Source organism: Heloderma suspectum, chromosome 15 (assembly GCF_057233095.1).
Source record: "Heloderma suspectum isolate Gila_16-S chromosome 15, 16-S_ref, whole genome shotgun sequence".
NCBI classification, from domain to species: Eukaryota; Metazoa; Chordata; class Lepidosauria; order Squamata; family Helodermatidae; genus Heloderma; species Heloderma suspectum.
Window position 1 is genome coordinate 18,903,045 of NC_139472.1, and position 16,559 is coordinate 18,919,603.

General features: G+C 48.9%; 1 protein-coding gene across 9 annotated transcripts in view; it reads right to left on the minus strand.

Annotated features, from left to right (window-relative positions):
• Positions 1 to 16,559, minus strand: part of CCDC30 (coiled-coil domain containing 30) — a 75,454-nt gene that overhangs the window by 50,349 nt on the left and 8,546 nt on the right. For 5 of the 9 annotated variants that reach the window (XM_084821949.1, XM_084821946.1, XM_084821950.1 and 2 more), the window contains 4 exons: positions 12,876 to 12,996; positions 6,372 to 6,562; positions 3,332 to 3,421; positions 20 to 173 (listed from right to left, as the gene is read on the minus strand). In XM_084821949.1, coding sequence (XP_084678075.1) covers positions 20 to 173; positions 3,332 to 3,421; positions 6,372 to 6,562; positions 12,876 to 12,996 — 556 coding nt within the window. Of the gene's footprint in view, positions 1 to 19; positions 174 to 3,331; positions 3,422 to 6,371; positions 7,055 to 10,761; positions 10,899 to 12,875; positions 12,997 to 16,559 lie in introns of those variants that run through there. The other 4 variants (XR_014786019.1, XM_084821945.1, XM_084821944.1 and 1 more) reach the window with 2 other exon arrangements.

Consider the following 16,559-nt stretch of genomic DNA (forward strand, 5'->3'; position numbering starts at 1 on the left):
ACATTTGACTGGAACTCACCCAACTTGCTCTGCTCTCTCTTCTGCACATCCAACTCCTCTGCCAGCCTCCGGATCTCGCCATGAGCCATCTGCAGCCTATGCGCAGCTTCATACAAGTCGCGCTCGGCGCATTTGCGCAAGGTGCTTTCTCTCGCCAGCTCTTCAGCGTGAGACTAGAAGACAAACCACAACTCATCGTGGAAGGGACATGTCCGCTCTTCTGCATCAGTGCTTGGCAACTTGAGCACACTGGGGTTTCTGGGGACTTCTGTCTGACTCAGATGCACACAAGCAGACTGGACTTAGGGCCTTGAAAAATACGCTTTCTTAACCAGGCCCTGCCTGAAAAAAACTTATTTTTAATCCAACTTGCTTTTCTTGTCACAACTACGGAACCGTCAAAAGTAGGGTTTCATTATGGATTGTGAGAACCTGATTGGAAGGACACAAACCCAGAGCAGTGACTCATACAGAGATGGAACAAGCAGCCTCTCCTCATTGCTGAGAATTCTGCTCTGTCTTTGCGTTGGGGGTGACTTTGACACTTCCATCTCATGCAGAGACCTGGTATAATTACCTACCTCCGGTGGAGTCTGATTGGAGGGAGGCAAGGCCAGAGCACTAAATCATGCAGAGATGCAGAGGTTAGACTCCTCCACGGGTGCGTAGTTTGGGCTCATAGGTGCCTTTGGTTCATGTAATTAAATACACAGAGTTTGGGTATTTAAGGGCAGCAGAGTGAAAGACAAATAGATCAGAGCTATGGACAACTTTACCAGGAAATTCCTGCTAGATTGTGCTTCATATCATTTAATGAGGCAAAATATATGTATGTATGCATGTATCATTTGGATGTTCTGCCTCGGCCACCAAAATATCGTGGCCAGCCCTGGTTGCCCTCTCCTGGCAATGACTCAAAGACCCTAGTAGAGAAAACAAGGTCTCTTGACCCACTGTCGCTCAGTGGTAGAGCAGCTCCAGTTAATCAAAGTCTTAGGAAGCAGAGCTGGGAAAGAGGCCCTGGAGAACCACGCCAGCCAGTCAGAGCAGATAGTGTTGGGTGAGATGAACCAACGGTCTGATACCAGCCACAGCTCAGTGGTAGAGCGCATGCCTTGCATGCACAGGGTACCAGGTTTGATCTCCGGTACTTCCTGTTGAAGGAAATGAAGTAACAGGGCTGAAAAAGGCCTCTCTCTCTCTCTCCTAGGCCTTGGAGATCTATTACCATTTGAAATAGACACTACTGAGCTAGACAGAGCAATGGTAGAAGGCAGCTTTGGATGTTCACATGGATCTTTATCTAGCACGGGAGATTCCATTCCACTTCCCAAGTCGGTTCTTCAGTCAGCGCCTGAGTTGTGATTCTGTCTAGGAAAAGCCTAAGCATGCCTTAGGGCACAATCATATGGCCACTGGACACTGTCTAGAGGGCCATAGGATATTTTGGTTGCTGGGATCCGAAGTCAGAACGAGGGCTCTGACTTCAGAGCGTAGAAACTGTGCTCCCCATCCCTCCCCCACCCCCTCATAGCTGGAGCAGTTCTCTCTGCAACGGCTACATTTCCAGTCAGAAACAGAACATGGAGACAGGGGTGGTCCTGGGGGGCAGGGAGGGAAGGAGACCACAGAAGCCGCGTTATGCAGCTCCCTGTCTGTGTCCCGGCCTCCTTCACTCCCCGTCGCTGAAGCTGCAGCTACACAGGCAAAATCACCTGTCTAGCCAAAAATGCAGGGTGGCCAAAGCACAGAGGCAAGGATCGCCCCCATGCTCTGGCCACCCTGCGTTGGATACTTGGCAGCGTCTGACTTCGGAGGCTGCCGACTATCTCCGTAGGATTGCGCCCTCAGTTACATCCAGAAGAGACTACTACAGTGTGCTGCCTTTGATGATAACTTGGAAGTTTCAACTGGTACAGAATATGGACATTCACATCCTTGTTGGGGCTAGACAGTCAGATCACATTACATCAATTCTGTACCAGCTGCACTGGTTGCCAGTGTGTTTCCAGGTCCAATTCAAAGTGCTGGTTTTGACCTTTAAACCTTAATTGGTTGGGTCCAAGTTATCTGAAGGACTGCCTACACCTGTATCAACCTGCCCATGTATAGAAATCAGCTTCATATAGGCCCTACTCACTGGCCCACCACTAAGATCAGTAAGGTTGGCGGGCACTAGAAATACGGCCTTTCCAGTGGTGGCCCCTACCAATGGAATTCCCTCCTGAGAAACATACAACTGGCCTCATCTGTGGCTGCTTTTAACAGGAGGTTAAAAACTCATTCATTCTCCCTGGCTTTTAACTGAAAATATTTTATGGTATTCGATGCTGTTAGATATTCGAGATTGTATTTTATTTTATTTTAATTGGCCTACTGTAAAATTGTTTACATTGGAAGTGCTTTTATAATTTATTTGATACTGAATTGTACTTTTCAATATTATAAGCTGCCTTGGCAAGGCCCTGGTCTTAAGAGATACGTTAAATAAATAAATAGGTTTTCTGAGACCAACCTCCGACTATAACCAGCACTAGCTGGTTACAGATATTCTTTTCTCAGGTGTGAGAGGCTGTGCATTGGTGGAAGTTTTGTTAGCCTCACTACTGCACCTGAAAGTAATTGAGGAATTCCCAAAGGAGATGGGAGCCGGCTGCCACGTGCAGCTAATGAGCCCCAGCAGCAAAGGGTAAAATATAAAAACGGACCAATGACCGAAGAAAGGGGTGATAGAAGGAGAAGACAAGGAGTCCTGCGGGTGAAGCCATACAACAGACATGAGAACCGACCTCCACCCCCTCTCGACTGGCCCCGCGCTCCGCGCCCGTAAGAGGAGCATGGAACAGTGAAAACGGGGCATTCCTGGGGGCGGGGCGGGGCGGGGCGGGGCGGGTGGAAGTGCCATTCTGACACTTCCTATGCATCGTCTGGCATCATCTGGCATCCCGCTCCGACTTCCTGCAGCTAGACAGCCGGAATTGGCTGTCTAGCCGCTAAGGCAGCGAAGCTGAAGCGCGGAGGGGAAGATCCCCTCCACGCTACTCCTGCCCTGCATTGGATAGGCGGTTGCCTTTGAGTTCGGAGGCGGCTGCCTATCCCAATAGGATTGCGCCCTCCACTATCTCTGAGAGGCAGTATCTTTAATAGCTCATCACATCAGATATTACTTAAAACCTTTCTAAAATGCAAATTAAAACTGCAGCCCACTTTGTACGCTATTGCCACCACATTACCCCAGTTTTACCCAAGACACAACCCTTCCTGATATGAAGCCACGCTACATAAAAGGTAAAAAGAGTGGACCGATTTCTTGTTCTTTTTTTCTTTTTACTTTATTCATTGTCTCTTTGGTGCGCTGCATGGATTCCCGTTGCTCTTGAAGCTCATCTTCTAGCGTCTGGTGGATTTGATCCAATTCATCCTTGCAAAGAAAGAGAGAGAAGAATGATTAAGAATGGTTTTACTTTGTTTTTATGTGCTGTGTTGTTTTTAACCTCTTGCTGCTGGTTTCATCTTGGAATGCACATAACGGCACTTTGAAATAACGGTGGACAACTCACGTGACGTACGAGGATGCCAGCTGATCCCATGTATGACATGCAAGACCTGCAGGTCTTTGGGAAAGGGGCCATAGGTCAGTGGTAGAGCACGTGCTTTAGGGATAGACCGGTATTCTTCGCAGCAAGCCCCAAGGACCACAACCCCCAGTCACCTCAAGTGCGGCCCTCCATCTCTTCTCTCTCACACTCCTGATCTTTTTGCGGTAGCTGCTTGCTCTCAGCAGGGGCTGTGTAGCTTTGCCTTGCTTTAGCATTTGGCCCAGCTACTGTGATCTGGGCTACCGGAGCAGGCTTCAAGGAAGGGCAGTCAGGAGACCTGCCACTCGCCAGTTGTAAGGTGGCTGAAGGTAACGGGTGGGGAAGAGGAGAACACAGGAGCAATCAGCAACTGGGCAGGGGGGCAGAGGCCAAGAGCAATGCAACTGGCTAGCACTGTGTGCACTGGTGGTGGAGGGGAAATTGAGCGTGGGGGCGAGAGAGAAGCAATGTGGGCCTCTGTGCTGGGAGATTCTGCAGCACTGGGTAGAGCTGCAAGTGATGAGAAAAAGACCCATCCCAATCCAAGGACCAAGGGAGCCTGTTGGAAATTGCCTGCCTGGTGACTCACCAACGCAGCCGCGGTTGGAGGACGCAGAGGGGGATTGGGCAGAGTGGCCCCAAAAAGCCACCATCCAAGTCTGATGCACAGTGTCGCTGCCTGACTGGGGAGGAGGGGAGAGCCACCACCCCGAGCCCAGAAAAGCCCCCTAAGTGGCCTCAGTGATGGTTCCTGGAGCCAAAGTAGCTCCTGCTTGAAAAATAGTGAAGACCGCTGGCATAAATGATCCCAGAGTCAATCTGCAGCATATCCAGTTAAAAAGAACAGGTAACAGATGCTGGGAAAGACCTAACTCTCTCTCTCCCACTGCCTAAGACCTTGGGGAGCTGCTGCAAGTCAGAGGCCACAGTAGGGAGGAAAGGCTGTAGGTACGGATGGGTAAATCTCTCAAATTCTCATTTTTTCACTGCTAAGTTCATTCCATTTCCACATTGTCCACAAAATGGGGCGCATTTTTCAAAATACATATACGTACGTCTTTTTGCGCATTGTTCCATATATGCACTTCCTCTGTACACACTGTTTCAAATATACACATTTTTGTACGTGTTGGAGGGTTTTCCCCAAACTCATTGCTAACTTTGGGAAAGTAGAGGTTTCCCATCCAGGCACTGTCCAAGTCCAGACCTGTAGCAGGTACCCTCAAGCAACAGTCCCAGGTTTATCCAACATAAGCAAACGTTTTGATCCATGTGGAGCTCTGCTTGCTAAGTCTATCAGTGGATGGACAAGAAGAACAGGGACTTCAGACGTTGAGAAAGTGGTTTATGAAAATCTCACTTTTCCATTGGAATATTTTTTTAAACAAAAAACTGCCTTCACCATGGCTAGAGATGGGGAGTGGAGGGGGGGAGCTTAAAAAAAAGTAACCTTACAAAGTAAGATTTTAAAAGAGCTATTATTAGCTGACATCTGATCTCTCACGCAGATTCTGAGGAAACATGGACTCTTCTAAATCACTAATATGTAAGTAAGGTCAACCAGACAGCTTTCCCACTTTTTTTACCAAAACAGGAGCAACAAAATCTTCCAGCAATTCAACAGTCTCCTCAGTTAGGCAAAGTCAGGAATGGAAAGAACACTATAACCAGGTCATCTTTGGAGGCTCTGTGGATGACGGTACAGGATAGGGCCTTCTCTGTGGTGGGGCCAAAGCTGACTCCCTTCCTAAGGATGTCCACCTCGCACTTCCCTTGATGGCTGTAGATAATAGCCCAAGGTGGGCCCTTTCTGGAAGAGCCTATGCAATACTCTGACTTCTCTTTTATGAAAACGACTTGTGCTTTCTCATGCTTGTGCTGTTGGGTTTTACTGATGCTAGATGCTGTTTTAATTTGGAACTGTTTTTTATCATTCTAAGCAGTCTTGGAGAATTTTTGATGAAAGGTGGCTAATAAATTCAGTACAACACTAGTGCTTTAGGAATAAACTAGCAAACAATATTACTATTAAATGTAAGTACTTGGAACCCTTAATGCAAAATCACTTCTGGCCTGTTCCCTTCCACTGGAGGTTCTCAGTGAGTTCCACTGCCTAGTAGTTGGTTCTCAAAGGGTGACACCAAGGAAGAGCCCTTAGTGAAATGCCCACAGCACATACTTTGCATGCAGAAGGTCTCAGGTTCAATCCGTGGTGTCCCCGGGTAGAGCAGCGAAAAAATCCTGCCCGAAACCCTGGACAGCTGCTGCCAATCAGTGCGGACAACACTGAGTCAGATGGGGCAAGCTTCCTGTGTTCCTGTTGCTGGAGGGACTAGGGCCATGAGCCACTTAACCTGACCCTGAAGGGTTAATACGTACCTGAGATAGGTGGGAGGGGATCTCTGAGAGGTAGTTCTGCCTTTTCCTTGTCTCCTCCCTCTACCTTCCTATTCTTCTTCCTCCTGCAAGTGATACTTCCTCCTGCAAGTGATACTGACCATGGGGCTGAAATCAGCTGACTTACCTTGAGATGCAAGTTTGTTATATCTCCAGTAAAGTCTGTTCCTCACCCACCACTCGAGTGTATTTTGTCTACATCCATGGCTACTGACGGGGGCTGATTTGGACTTCACCTATGACACGAATTGCTGCCTGAATAATCCTGTTCCATTCATGACGCTACACTTGAATGGGATCGTATTGTGAATCTTTTGTCAGTCACTTGGAAACCATTTGGAGGCTGCGAAGTGCGATATAAATGTATTCTGAATAAAGAAAGAAATTATGATGTACCTGAAGCTGAGCAGCGCAAAGGTTTTCTGAACAGCTGGGGGCTTCAGGCTTTTGCGCCAGTGCCTCTATTTTCTCCAGCAGAGTGCTCCGTTCAACCAGTAGATAAGCAACCTGTTCACTGGGGCTGCTGTGGGCGATATCAAGCAAGCCTTCCTGCTCCAGCATTTCTTCCACTTCCTTCTGCTGGGATTCTGGGGGGAAAACAAAAAACAAAATGCACGTGCGTGCACGCACACACCCGTATATATACATATGCATATGCACAGACATATATAGATAGATATAGATTACAGCACAACAAGCTTTCTTGGAGAAACAGAATTGCTGAGATTCCCCACAAGGCTTGAAGGAGAAAAGACCCCAGCATCCCTGGCGGGAGAGAGCGATTCCCCACACACACGCACACAGAGTTGAAGGCAATTGGAAGGAGGGATCACTCCTTTTGTTGCGTTCACTCATTCCACTTCCACCATCTCCCACAACCTGATGCCGTCCAGATTGCACTACAACTCCTATCATCCCCAGCCAGTGTGGCCAGCCATTGTAGGGTTGTCGCCCTGTTTCAAACGCCTGTTCTCCCACCAGAACAGCTGATGGGTTGCATCCAATGTTAGTCGAACAAGCTCCATTCATTTCGATCAGCCTGCTCTAAGGACTAACCGTGGATACAGCCCTGTGAAATTAATGCCAAGAGCTTGCCTATCCTTCATTTTAGTAGAGCTAAGCAGCTGCTTAAAGAAAAAAATATACACCTTTATTCCAAGTTGTTGGGACTTCTATCATCTATTTATTGATTATAATTGTTTATATGCCACTTTTCAGGATACAAATAATAGGAACATAGGAAGCTGACATGCTGAGCCAGACCCTAGGGCCATCTAGCCCAGCACTGTCGACACTGACTGGCAGCAATGGCTCTCCACATTTTGAGGAAGAAGTTTTCCCAGCTCTACTTGGAGGTGCCGGGAACAAAACCTAGGACCTCCTGCATGCAAAGCAGGGGCTCTGCCACTGAGCTACGGTCCCACCAAGGCATCTTACAAGTAACATAAAAATAATTAAACGACAACAAATAATATTATCAAATAAAAATAAATAGGGAAGAAAACATCAGGATCCTTCCCATATGGCAGTTAGCGGAAGATGGCCCTGGGGGCAGGGAGAATCCAGCTGGAACAGGAGCAGGTGTCTGGTGCTATCCTCATCCACCTGCCTCTCTCTGCTGATATCCTTCCAACAGAGAAGTTGATGGTAGGTAGCCCAGGGTGGAAGGAAGTCCAGATGGAGCAAGCCCTGAGATTTTTTTCATCTTCCTCTCTCCCTCACTCTCTTTCTCCTAGAATTCTTCCCACAGGGCAGTTGATGGTAAATCATCTCACAAATATGTCTGATTTGCAAGAGTTTTCATTGGAAACTCTTGCAAATCATCGGAAATTCATCGGAACAAAATCCAGGCCTTTCAGTCCAAGGCCAAATCAATGGCATGTTTCTGCTCGGAAGCCTGCTGCCCATCCCATCTGCTCCGGGGATCGAAAAGACCCGGGGGTTTCCACTCTGTACTTTCCCCCTTGATTTTAAATGGCAGTTTCAGAAAGGGGGCATACAACGCTCAGGGACAGACAGCAGAGTGAGCGGGAAGCAGAAAGGGCTGTGCTAACATCACACTATGTGGATGGTAGGGCCCCCAGCCCCGCTCAGCCTCTCTAGCAGAAAGCACTTGCTGAGGACCCCATTAGGGTGGGCCTAGGACAGTCATTCCAGCAGCAACAGGGGAGCATGCATGCCCCAGCCCCCACGTGTCTCAAAAAGGCCCAGGTCTTTCCATTAGGCAGCGGGAGGCAACCCTTCTCGGCTGCCTGACTTGGGAACACCAAGAAAGGGCAGCAAACTGTCAACAATTTAGCTGGTTATTAGATTTTACCACCATTTGAGTTTAATCCCTCAAGCCCCAAATTGTATTGGGCCATCTTCAGCAGAGACTACATGAGAGGGGGCCTTTCCCGCAGTGGCCCCACACCTCTGGAATAAGTTGCAGTCAGGGCTCCACCAGGCCCCATCATTACAGGCTTTTGGGAAGGCCCTGAAAACCTACTACTTTACTCTGGCCTTCCTCTGATTACGTTTTATCGGACTGGGTTGAAGCTGCAGTTGTATGTGGCAGGTTTTGTTTTTATGCTGGTGTTTGTTGTTTTTTAGGATATTTGCTGCTGCTGCTCTTACAGTTTTTATTACCATATCAATTTTGACCATGTGAATGTTATTGTTGTGTGCTGCCTTGGGAGGGCTCCTGCTCTGAAAGGCGGCCAATAAATATTTTAAATACATAAATGAAATAACAGGGAATACAAAGACCCAACTAACACATTTGCTCCTGGAACAGCTGAGGATTTCCCCCTGACACCCCACGTTCAGAGACACTAACAGTTCTCCGTGTCTCTGTGTGCGTTGCCGGTTTTGCTAACAACAGCTTCACATTTTGTTCCCCGCCATCTTCTCTTTGGTCCACTTATGTGGTTTACTTTTTTCTGAACCTTTTAAGGGATGCAAAGCTACGTATATTATTCACAACTGCTGTTAGGGGCAACTGGAATAGAGCAGAACAGTAGAATATCAATTCAAGGAAAGAAAGTATACATTGTTACAGAGTGGGTGGGTTGTGGGGGGTTAATTCCTGACCTCCGTTTAAGAAGTATTACTCTTACTCACAAATATTCTTGCCTTTTAAAAGTGTTCTAGTGCATTAAAAAGCATCCCTGGGTGTACATTTGCCTTACTTGAATTGGAACATGGCAATTACCCTTGGGGCTTCCCAGCTGCTGTCTCCAAGAAGAACAGAGCCAGAAGCTGGCTGATTCCATCTTGGCCTGGGCGATGGAAACTCCAACTTGTCTTGACTCATCAGACACAAACATCCAATGGTGCTGGACTTGTGTCTGCCAGCACATTTGCAGGAGGGGGAGTATGGTTACTATCGAAGAGACAGTGTGGTGGAACAAGGGCTTTATGCCCTCATGGTTCTCATTAGATGATTTCGGTTTCCTGGCAAGTCTATACCGCAGAAGTGGGTGACCTGCGGGCCGCATGCAGGTCGCCAGAGCACCAGGCAGCCTCATCCACTTTTCCCTGCACCCCAGCTGAACAGCCATCAGCTGGGTGGTGGGGAAACGACAATGGCTCTGGCACTACCAGCCCGATCTTGATCAGGATTGCTGGGGCGGGGTGGGGCAATGCTTTAACAGACACCCCCAGTGGCCCCGATGCAGCTGTGATACTATTAGCAGCAGGGAAACGGTGATCTGGATCAGGATATAACTTCGCTCCTGTCCCAGTGATACCAACAGCGATCACTGTTTCTTCGCTGCTAATAGCAGCGGGGTGTGTGCATATATATGTATGTATGTATATGTGCATATATGTGTGAGTGCACACATGTACATGTAAGTGTGTGCGTGTGCAGCCCCCAACCCACCACCCAGCATTGCACTATTCAGAGGAGAGGGTTGAGAATCTGACATCCAGATCAAGGCTGGATACGGGCAGAATCTGCCGAGAGCTAGAAGGAACCCAAGTTACGGTTTTGGAATATGTTGGTCCCCTCTGTTTCCAACCATTTGGGGATGCCTTGAGAAAGCGTCACCATTTTTATTATTTGCCGCTTTCTTAGTTCTGTTCTATCTGCTGCACTGGCAACTGAATCGTGGTGAAGGATTTTAATTGTCTGAAGTCATTCTGGGAGCCTACCTTGGCTGCAAAGCCAGGCACAAATATAACAAATGAATGGGCAAAATAAAAACATTTCAGAACTCCAACCCATCAACAAAAGCATTTTCTCCACCAACGCTAAGTCCCTGCACAGTTTTGCTCTGTTGGTTTATGCCACTGATTATAGGGCCATGTCATTTTGCAGTCAAATGACCCTCCCTCCCCCCGCCCTCTCTCTCTCTCTCTCTCTCTCTCTCTCTCTCTCTCTCTCGCAAAAGCTGTGGATCCTGCAGCACACAACGTATCGATCCAACCACAAAACATGAAGCACAATTAGACAAGAGCCAGCAGGTTCTTCCTCAAGGTCAGGCAGAGAGCAAACGAAAACCAATGAGGGCAACGACCAGAGGACAACAGCAAGAGCAAAATTCTGGTTTTGCTGTATCATCAAGAATAAAGAAGATATTTAAGGATAACTAAACAGCCTCATGTTTAAGCAACCGCACTTGAATCCTGTTGATAGCAAAGAAGAATTTCCCCCAGAAGGCCAGTTCACACAGTGAAGCTGCTCTTCCTTTCTTGTCTCAGATGTAGCGTGGGGACTATGACAGAGGCTTATACAATTATAAATGGCACAAAGAGGGTGGAAAAAGTATCCCTCTCTCTTAATTCTAAAAATCAAGCTCACCCAACAAAGTTGACTGTTGCAGCTTCAGGCCATCTACATCAATGGCTTTTAAAAAGGGGTAGACAAATTCACCGGGGGGAAATCTGTTTGTAAGAATAGCTTGCCTCCACGTTCGGAGACAATCTTCCTCTGAATAACAGGAGCTGAAAAGGAGCAGAGATCTAGCAGTGCTGTTCTGATGTTTCTAGGAAACGGGCCTGTTGCCACAATCCCAACTCTGCACTCCAAATCCACCTTTGGAAGTTTGGGCCCATGGATTAGGATTCAGGTGGAACATGCATCACAAGAATAGGCAGGGGGTAAAACAAGCACCTGGACACAAGCAGACAATCACCGCAAGAAACAGCTTCCACTTTCCAAAGAGCCCTGCCACAGAGGCATGGAGTGGGAGACCAATTAAAGCCTGATTGCTGGGGGGGGGGGGGTGGCACCAGGGAAAGAAAGAGAGGAAAGACAGAAAGAGAGTGAGAAAGAAACGGGAGTGGGGGGAACAGAAGAAGGAGAGCAGGGGGAAGAGAGAGAATGGAATGGATGGATGGGAATATGAAGTCTGTGTGTGTGTGTGTGTGGTCCATGTGAAGGAAGGAAGGAAGGAAGGAAGGAAGGAAGGAAGGAAGGAAGGAAGGAAGGAAGGAAGAGGTGGTGGTTCTGGTTTAACTCTCTGCTGTTATGCAGCCCCCGACATTTTTCCCTGGATGGAATGTGGCCCTCAAGGGAAAAAAATAAGGTTCCACACCACTGGCTAAGAGGTACAAGCAACACAGTTTTTTCCCCCACAGTCCCACTTTTGGACTGTTCCATCTACGCCGATCCTGCTGGATCCACGTCTGCTCTTCGTATTGGCAGCAATCAGCTGGGGAACTGACATAGTCGGTTTTGTGAGCCGTCCAGAGAGCTTCAACTATGGGGTGGTATAGAACTATCATAAATGAATAAATTAATCATCTCGGCAGAGCTTGCAGACATTGGGCACACGGCGGCCTCTCCAAAAATTCCCCTTCTGGAACTCCACCCACAACCAAAGCAGCCCGGTCGGCCGTGTGTGGCCATCGATCTCTCTCCAGGTTCCAGCAGAGCGCTCAGCCTCGACTGAATTATTCCCTCTCACACCCCAACATCTGGGGCCCAACGATGAAAAGACTATACACAGTGCCATTTAAAGTGCTATATAAATTGTGAACAGCAGCAAGATGCAAATACTGAGATGCTAATCTAGCACATATACACACACAAATACCTTGTTTCCTAAAGGAACCCCTGCAATGTTCTCAAAGGAGGCATTTGCCACCATGACCAACCTCTAAGTAACACAGCACCACCTCCTAACGCATCCACACCCCCACCCCTGGGCTCTGAAATCTTCAGAGGAAGCATTGCTCCAGGTACTGATTATGGTGGCAAAGAGCAGGGCCTTTCCTGCTGTGGCTCCCTTTTTATGGAACACTTTACCCAGAGAGGCTTACTTGGCCAGTGCCCTGAGCTCATTCAGGAAGGCTGTTAAAACCCTCCCGTTGAAGAAGGCATTAGGCTTGACTGAGCTGACATTGCTGCAGCTGCTGCTAGTCTTACTGCTCTCTGGGTTTTCTGCAGTTTTCAGTTTGGCTCATTATGCTGAATTGGACACACTTAAACTTGCTGCACGCTAGCAACTGCCAGAGTCTGTTGGGCAAGCGGTGGAACGACGTTTCAAGAATGGCTAAAGATAACGCCAGGAAGACAGCCCAGCTAACTCTGGTTGGCGCTGGGCTCACCCTCGCGAGCATGCCACGCAAACCTGGGTGGCAGTTTGAAGGTCCCAGGGGAGGGAGGTATTCCTCTGGGGTCCCAGCAGAGTCAAATAACCAACACGTGGCTTCTCATTCAGGGATACTGGGGCGGGCGGTGGGGGCGAGCTGTGACGATGTAAGAGAAGGAAGGTCAGCATTCCGTTTTACGATCAAATCAAGACCTCTGCACAATGGACTGGCAGAAAGGCCAAAGGCAGCAGGGGAGAGAAGGGAGCGCTTCCTCTAGCAACTGTCTCCCCCTCCTTTGGGAGGCCAGCCTCAGCCTCACACCTTGAGGTCCCCAATTCCAACATGCTCGGGGGGGGGGGAGGGAGAGAGAGAGAATACCATGCTCCAGCTGCAGTTGTATGAACTCCATCCTGAGTTGCTCATTTTCTCTCTCACATTCGGTCGCCAGAGCATCCCGTGCCTCCGTCAAGGTACGGACGTGGCCCACGTAGTTTTCCACCTGAAAGGAGAAGGACAGTCTAAGCTCGCCATGCCCAGCCCTTCGGGACACAAGAAGGTGCCTTAGATACCAGGCCAGGCTATCCCAATTGTTACTGGGCTATCCCAATTGCTATCCCAAGAATTGCTTCTTGGTTTGGGGTTGGGATACATTTCTTGTTTGGTCTGGCAGACTATATGTCCACCCTCTCCAGCACGGTCTACTCTGACAGACGGGGGCTCTCCAGGGGTCTTGGGCAGAGAAGGTTCTTTTCCAGAACTTGCTATCTGATCCTTTTATCCAAAGATGCTGGAAATGGAGCCTTCATCACTGAACGCCCACGCCCTGCCACTCAGCTCCTAATGAACACAGGAAGCTACCTTATGCCAAGTCAGGCCGCCGGCCCATCGAGTGCAGAGTGGGCTACACTAGCCTCCCCCAACCTGGTGCCTTCCAGACGTGCTGGACTACAATACCCATCTTCTCCAGCCAACTGTGGGGATGATGGGAATTGCAGCTCAACACACCTGGAGGGCGTCAGGTTGGGGGAGGCTGCTGGGTACTGACTGACGGCAGCTCTCCACAGTCTCAGATGGGGGTCTTTCACAGCTCAAGCTGGAGATGTTGGGGGCTGAAATAGGGACCTTCTGTATGCAAAGCAGGGGCTCCAATGCTGAGCAATGGCCCCTTCTCCGAACAGGATGACATAGGAAGCGGCCTTATAGCAGGTCAGGCTGCTTGTCCTCCAACCCAGTAATGTCTCCTTTGATGAGAAGAAGCTCCCCACGGTCTTCTGCGAACCAAGGCCCTTTTATTTATTCACTCCTGCTCTGCCCTGCAGGACCAGCCCCCACAAGGCAGCTCACAGCAGGAAATACAGGGGGCTGCCCTTGAAGACAGCTCAGACGCTGCAGCTTGTGCAACGTGTGGCAGCCAGACTGATAACAGGGATAGGAAGGTCCGGATATGTAACTCCGATTCTGGCCCGCTTGCACTGGCTGGCTGTCCAAGCCTGTTTCAAGGTGCTGGTCTTGACCTATAAAGCCTTGCATGGGTTGGGACCGCAATACCTGAAGGAGTGCCTCTCCTGTTATGAACCTATCAGTTCACTATGCTTATCGTCTAAGGTCCTCCTCCAGATGCCTCCTCCGAGGGAGGCTCAGAGGGTGGCAACAAGGGAGAGCCCCCCCCTCCCCCCCGCCTGTCCGGCGCTAACATTGTTATCTTTTCAGCACCTAAGACCTTCCTCTACAACCAGGAATATGGCAGCATATGATAGGTTTTCAACCAGATCATGGGATATTGTTTGTGTGTGTGTGTGTGTCTGCTCTGCTTCTATGCTTGTAGCTAAACCATTTTTACATTTTGCATATACTGTACATTTAAGGTTTTTCATCTTTGTAAACCCCACAGAGAGCTTTGGCTATTGGGCAGTATGGAAATGTAATGAATGAGAAATAAATTGAAATAATCCTTTCAGCAGCCTTCCCCAATCCGGCGCCATCCAAATGTGTTGGACTGCAGCTCCCATCATCCCCAGCCAGCATGGCTGGGAGTTGCTGTCGAACACATCTGGAGGGCACCAGGTTGCAGGAGGCTGCCTAACAGCAACCCTGTAAGGTACGTCCATATTATCATCCGCCATATTGCACAGCACTGGATAAAATCAGAGATAGGGGGACAGCAGTAAAATCAAGAAAAGCATAGTCAGTTTTCTAAAAGGCCTTCTCGCTCTGCTTGACTGCCGGCAGATGGCACCATTGCTCTTGCTGCAAGGACTATCCTTCCTGTCTAAAACAAAGGAACACCCTAAACAATTGCCCCGGTGTGCTCAAGGGTTCATCCTCCTGGGGAATCTTCGCAGGCTGAGAAACCTCTATAACCAGCCATATGCACACTCCCCAAGTCAGAACAGATTTGTGTTTCTTTCCTATTACACCAGAAACAAATACTGATTAATACAGAAGAGACTCCCCAGGAATCTGGAAGAGCTGAATTTTAGGTGAGCTACAAATGGATAACATTCTTCACTTTTCCATGCAGAATCTTTAAGCTTTGGGGGTTGTTTCACATAGTCCCTTAACACCCCACCCCAAGCTTTTAAAGACTTTTATAATTTCAATCTGTGTTTAATGAACTGCAGTGCTGAGAATTAATTTGGATTGTTCATTTTAAGGGGTACCAATATTTGTAAGATTTATATTTTATATATGGTTATGCTTGCTTTAGAACTGTACACTGTCTTGTGAGGGCTTTTATGTCCTGAAAAGCAGTTGAGAAAGAACTGTCTAAAGCAGCTGTTCTTCAAACTACCTTATAGCAGAAAATCTGTTTGCACAGCTGACTCGGAGAACCCCTGCGCCTTGCAGAGAATTCAGATCTGGACTTCAATTCACACAGATTTGAGGCTCAGTTTGTTGCTTCTTGCAACTCACCATCACCCCATGCCAGCCTTCCCCAACCTGGTGCCACCCCAAGATGTGTTGGGCCACAACTCCCATCATTCCCTGGCTGGGGACGATAGGAGTTGCAGTCCAGGTTGGGGAAGGCTGCCCTATGTGAACTGAAGGTGTGTCCTGGAAGACACGTAATGCACCCCTGGGGTTGCACACTCAGGAGGAAGACAGTGGCCCAGCTGTCTTTTAGAGAAGCGGGCCCGCCATGACTGACCTTCGCGCTGATGAAGGCTTAATAACCATCTGAGAAAAACCAAGGAACTCCAGAACTGTTTGGGAACCAGGGATCTAATGCCTGGATCCACGGGAGTTATGGGTCAGCTCGCTGGTCCATCTAGCTCAGTCTTGCCTCCGCTGACCGGCGGTTTTAGGACACGGGTTTTTCCTAGCCCCACCTGGACACGCTGGATACAGAAGGATCTGGGACTTTGGACACGCAAAGCCAGTGCTCCACCACTGACTTACAGCCCTTCGCCGATTGTGCCATGTTCCAACCGCAGGGAAATCTGGGGCTGCCTCCAAGTTTTTCTGAGCAGGAAACATATCATGGGACCCTCCTCCAGCAGGCCCTGGACTGCCTTGTGTATGGTTGGGCAGAAGGTAGATCGCCAGATATTTTGGACTTCAACTCCCAGCATCCCTGACCAATAGCCATGCTGGCAGGGGCTTCTTGGAGTTGAAGTCCAAAACACCTGGAAATCTACCTTCTGCTCACTCGTGACCTTGTGCACATGGAGCTGGGGTGGCTCCTGCCACCAGCATCCCTCCCTTCACCTCCTCTCTACCACTTCCTCCTCTTTTTTCAGGCAGTGATGAGAGCATGAGGTGCTGCTGTTGCCTGCCATCAACACGTACTCCTGACTCCTCCAGCCGGGGTGGCGGGGGGGCACATGGCAGGCAGCAGCAACTCCCACACTCAGCAACAGCTAATGTTTAGCTGGAAGTTTAGTTCTCCTGTCCAAGGCGCAATCTCTGCCATCTCCTGGTAAAAGTATTGCAGAGAGCAGGGCAGGGAAACACCATTGCTCTCTGCCTGTGAACATGTGGACACAATGCCAGTCAAAATAGACCAGGCTTTGCAAGCTGGTGCCCTCCAGATGTGTTGAACGGCAACTCTCATCAACCCCT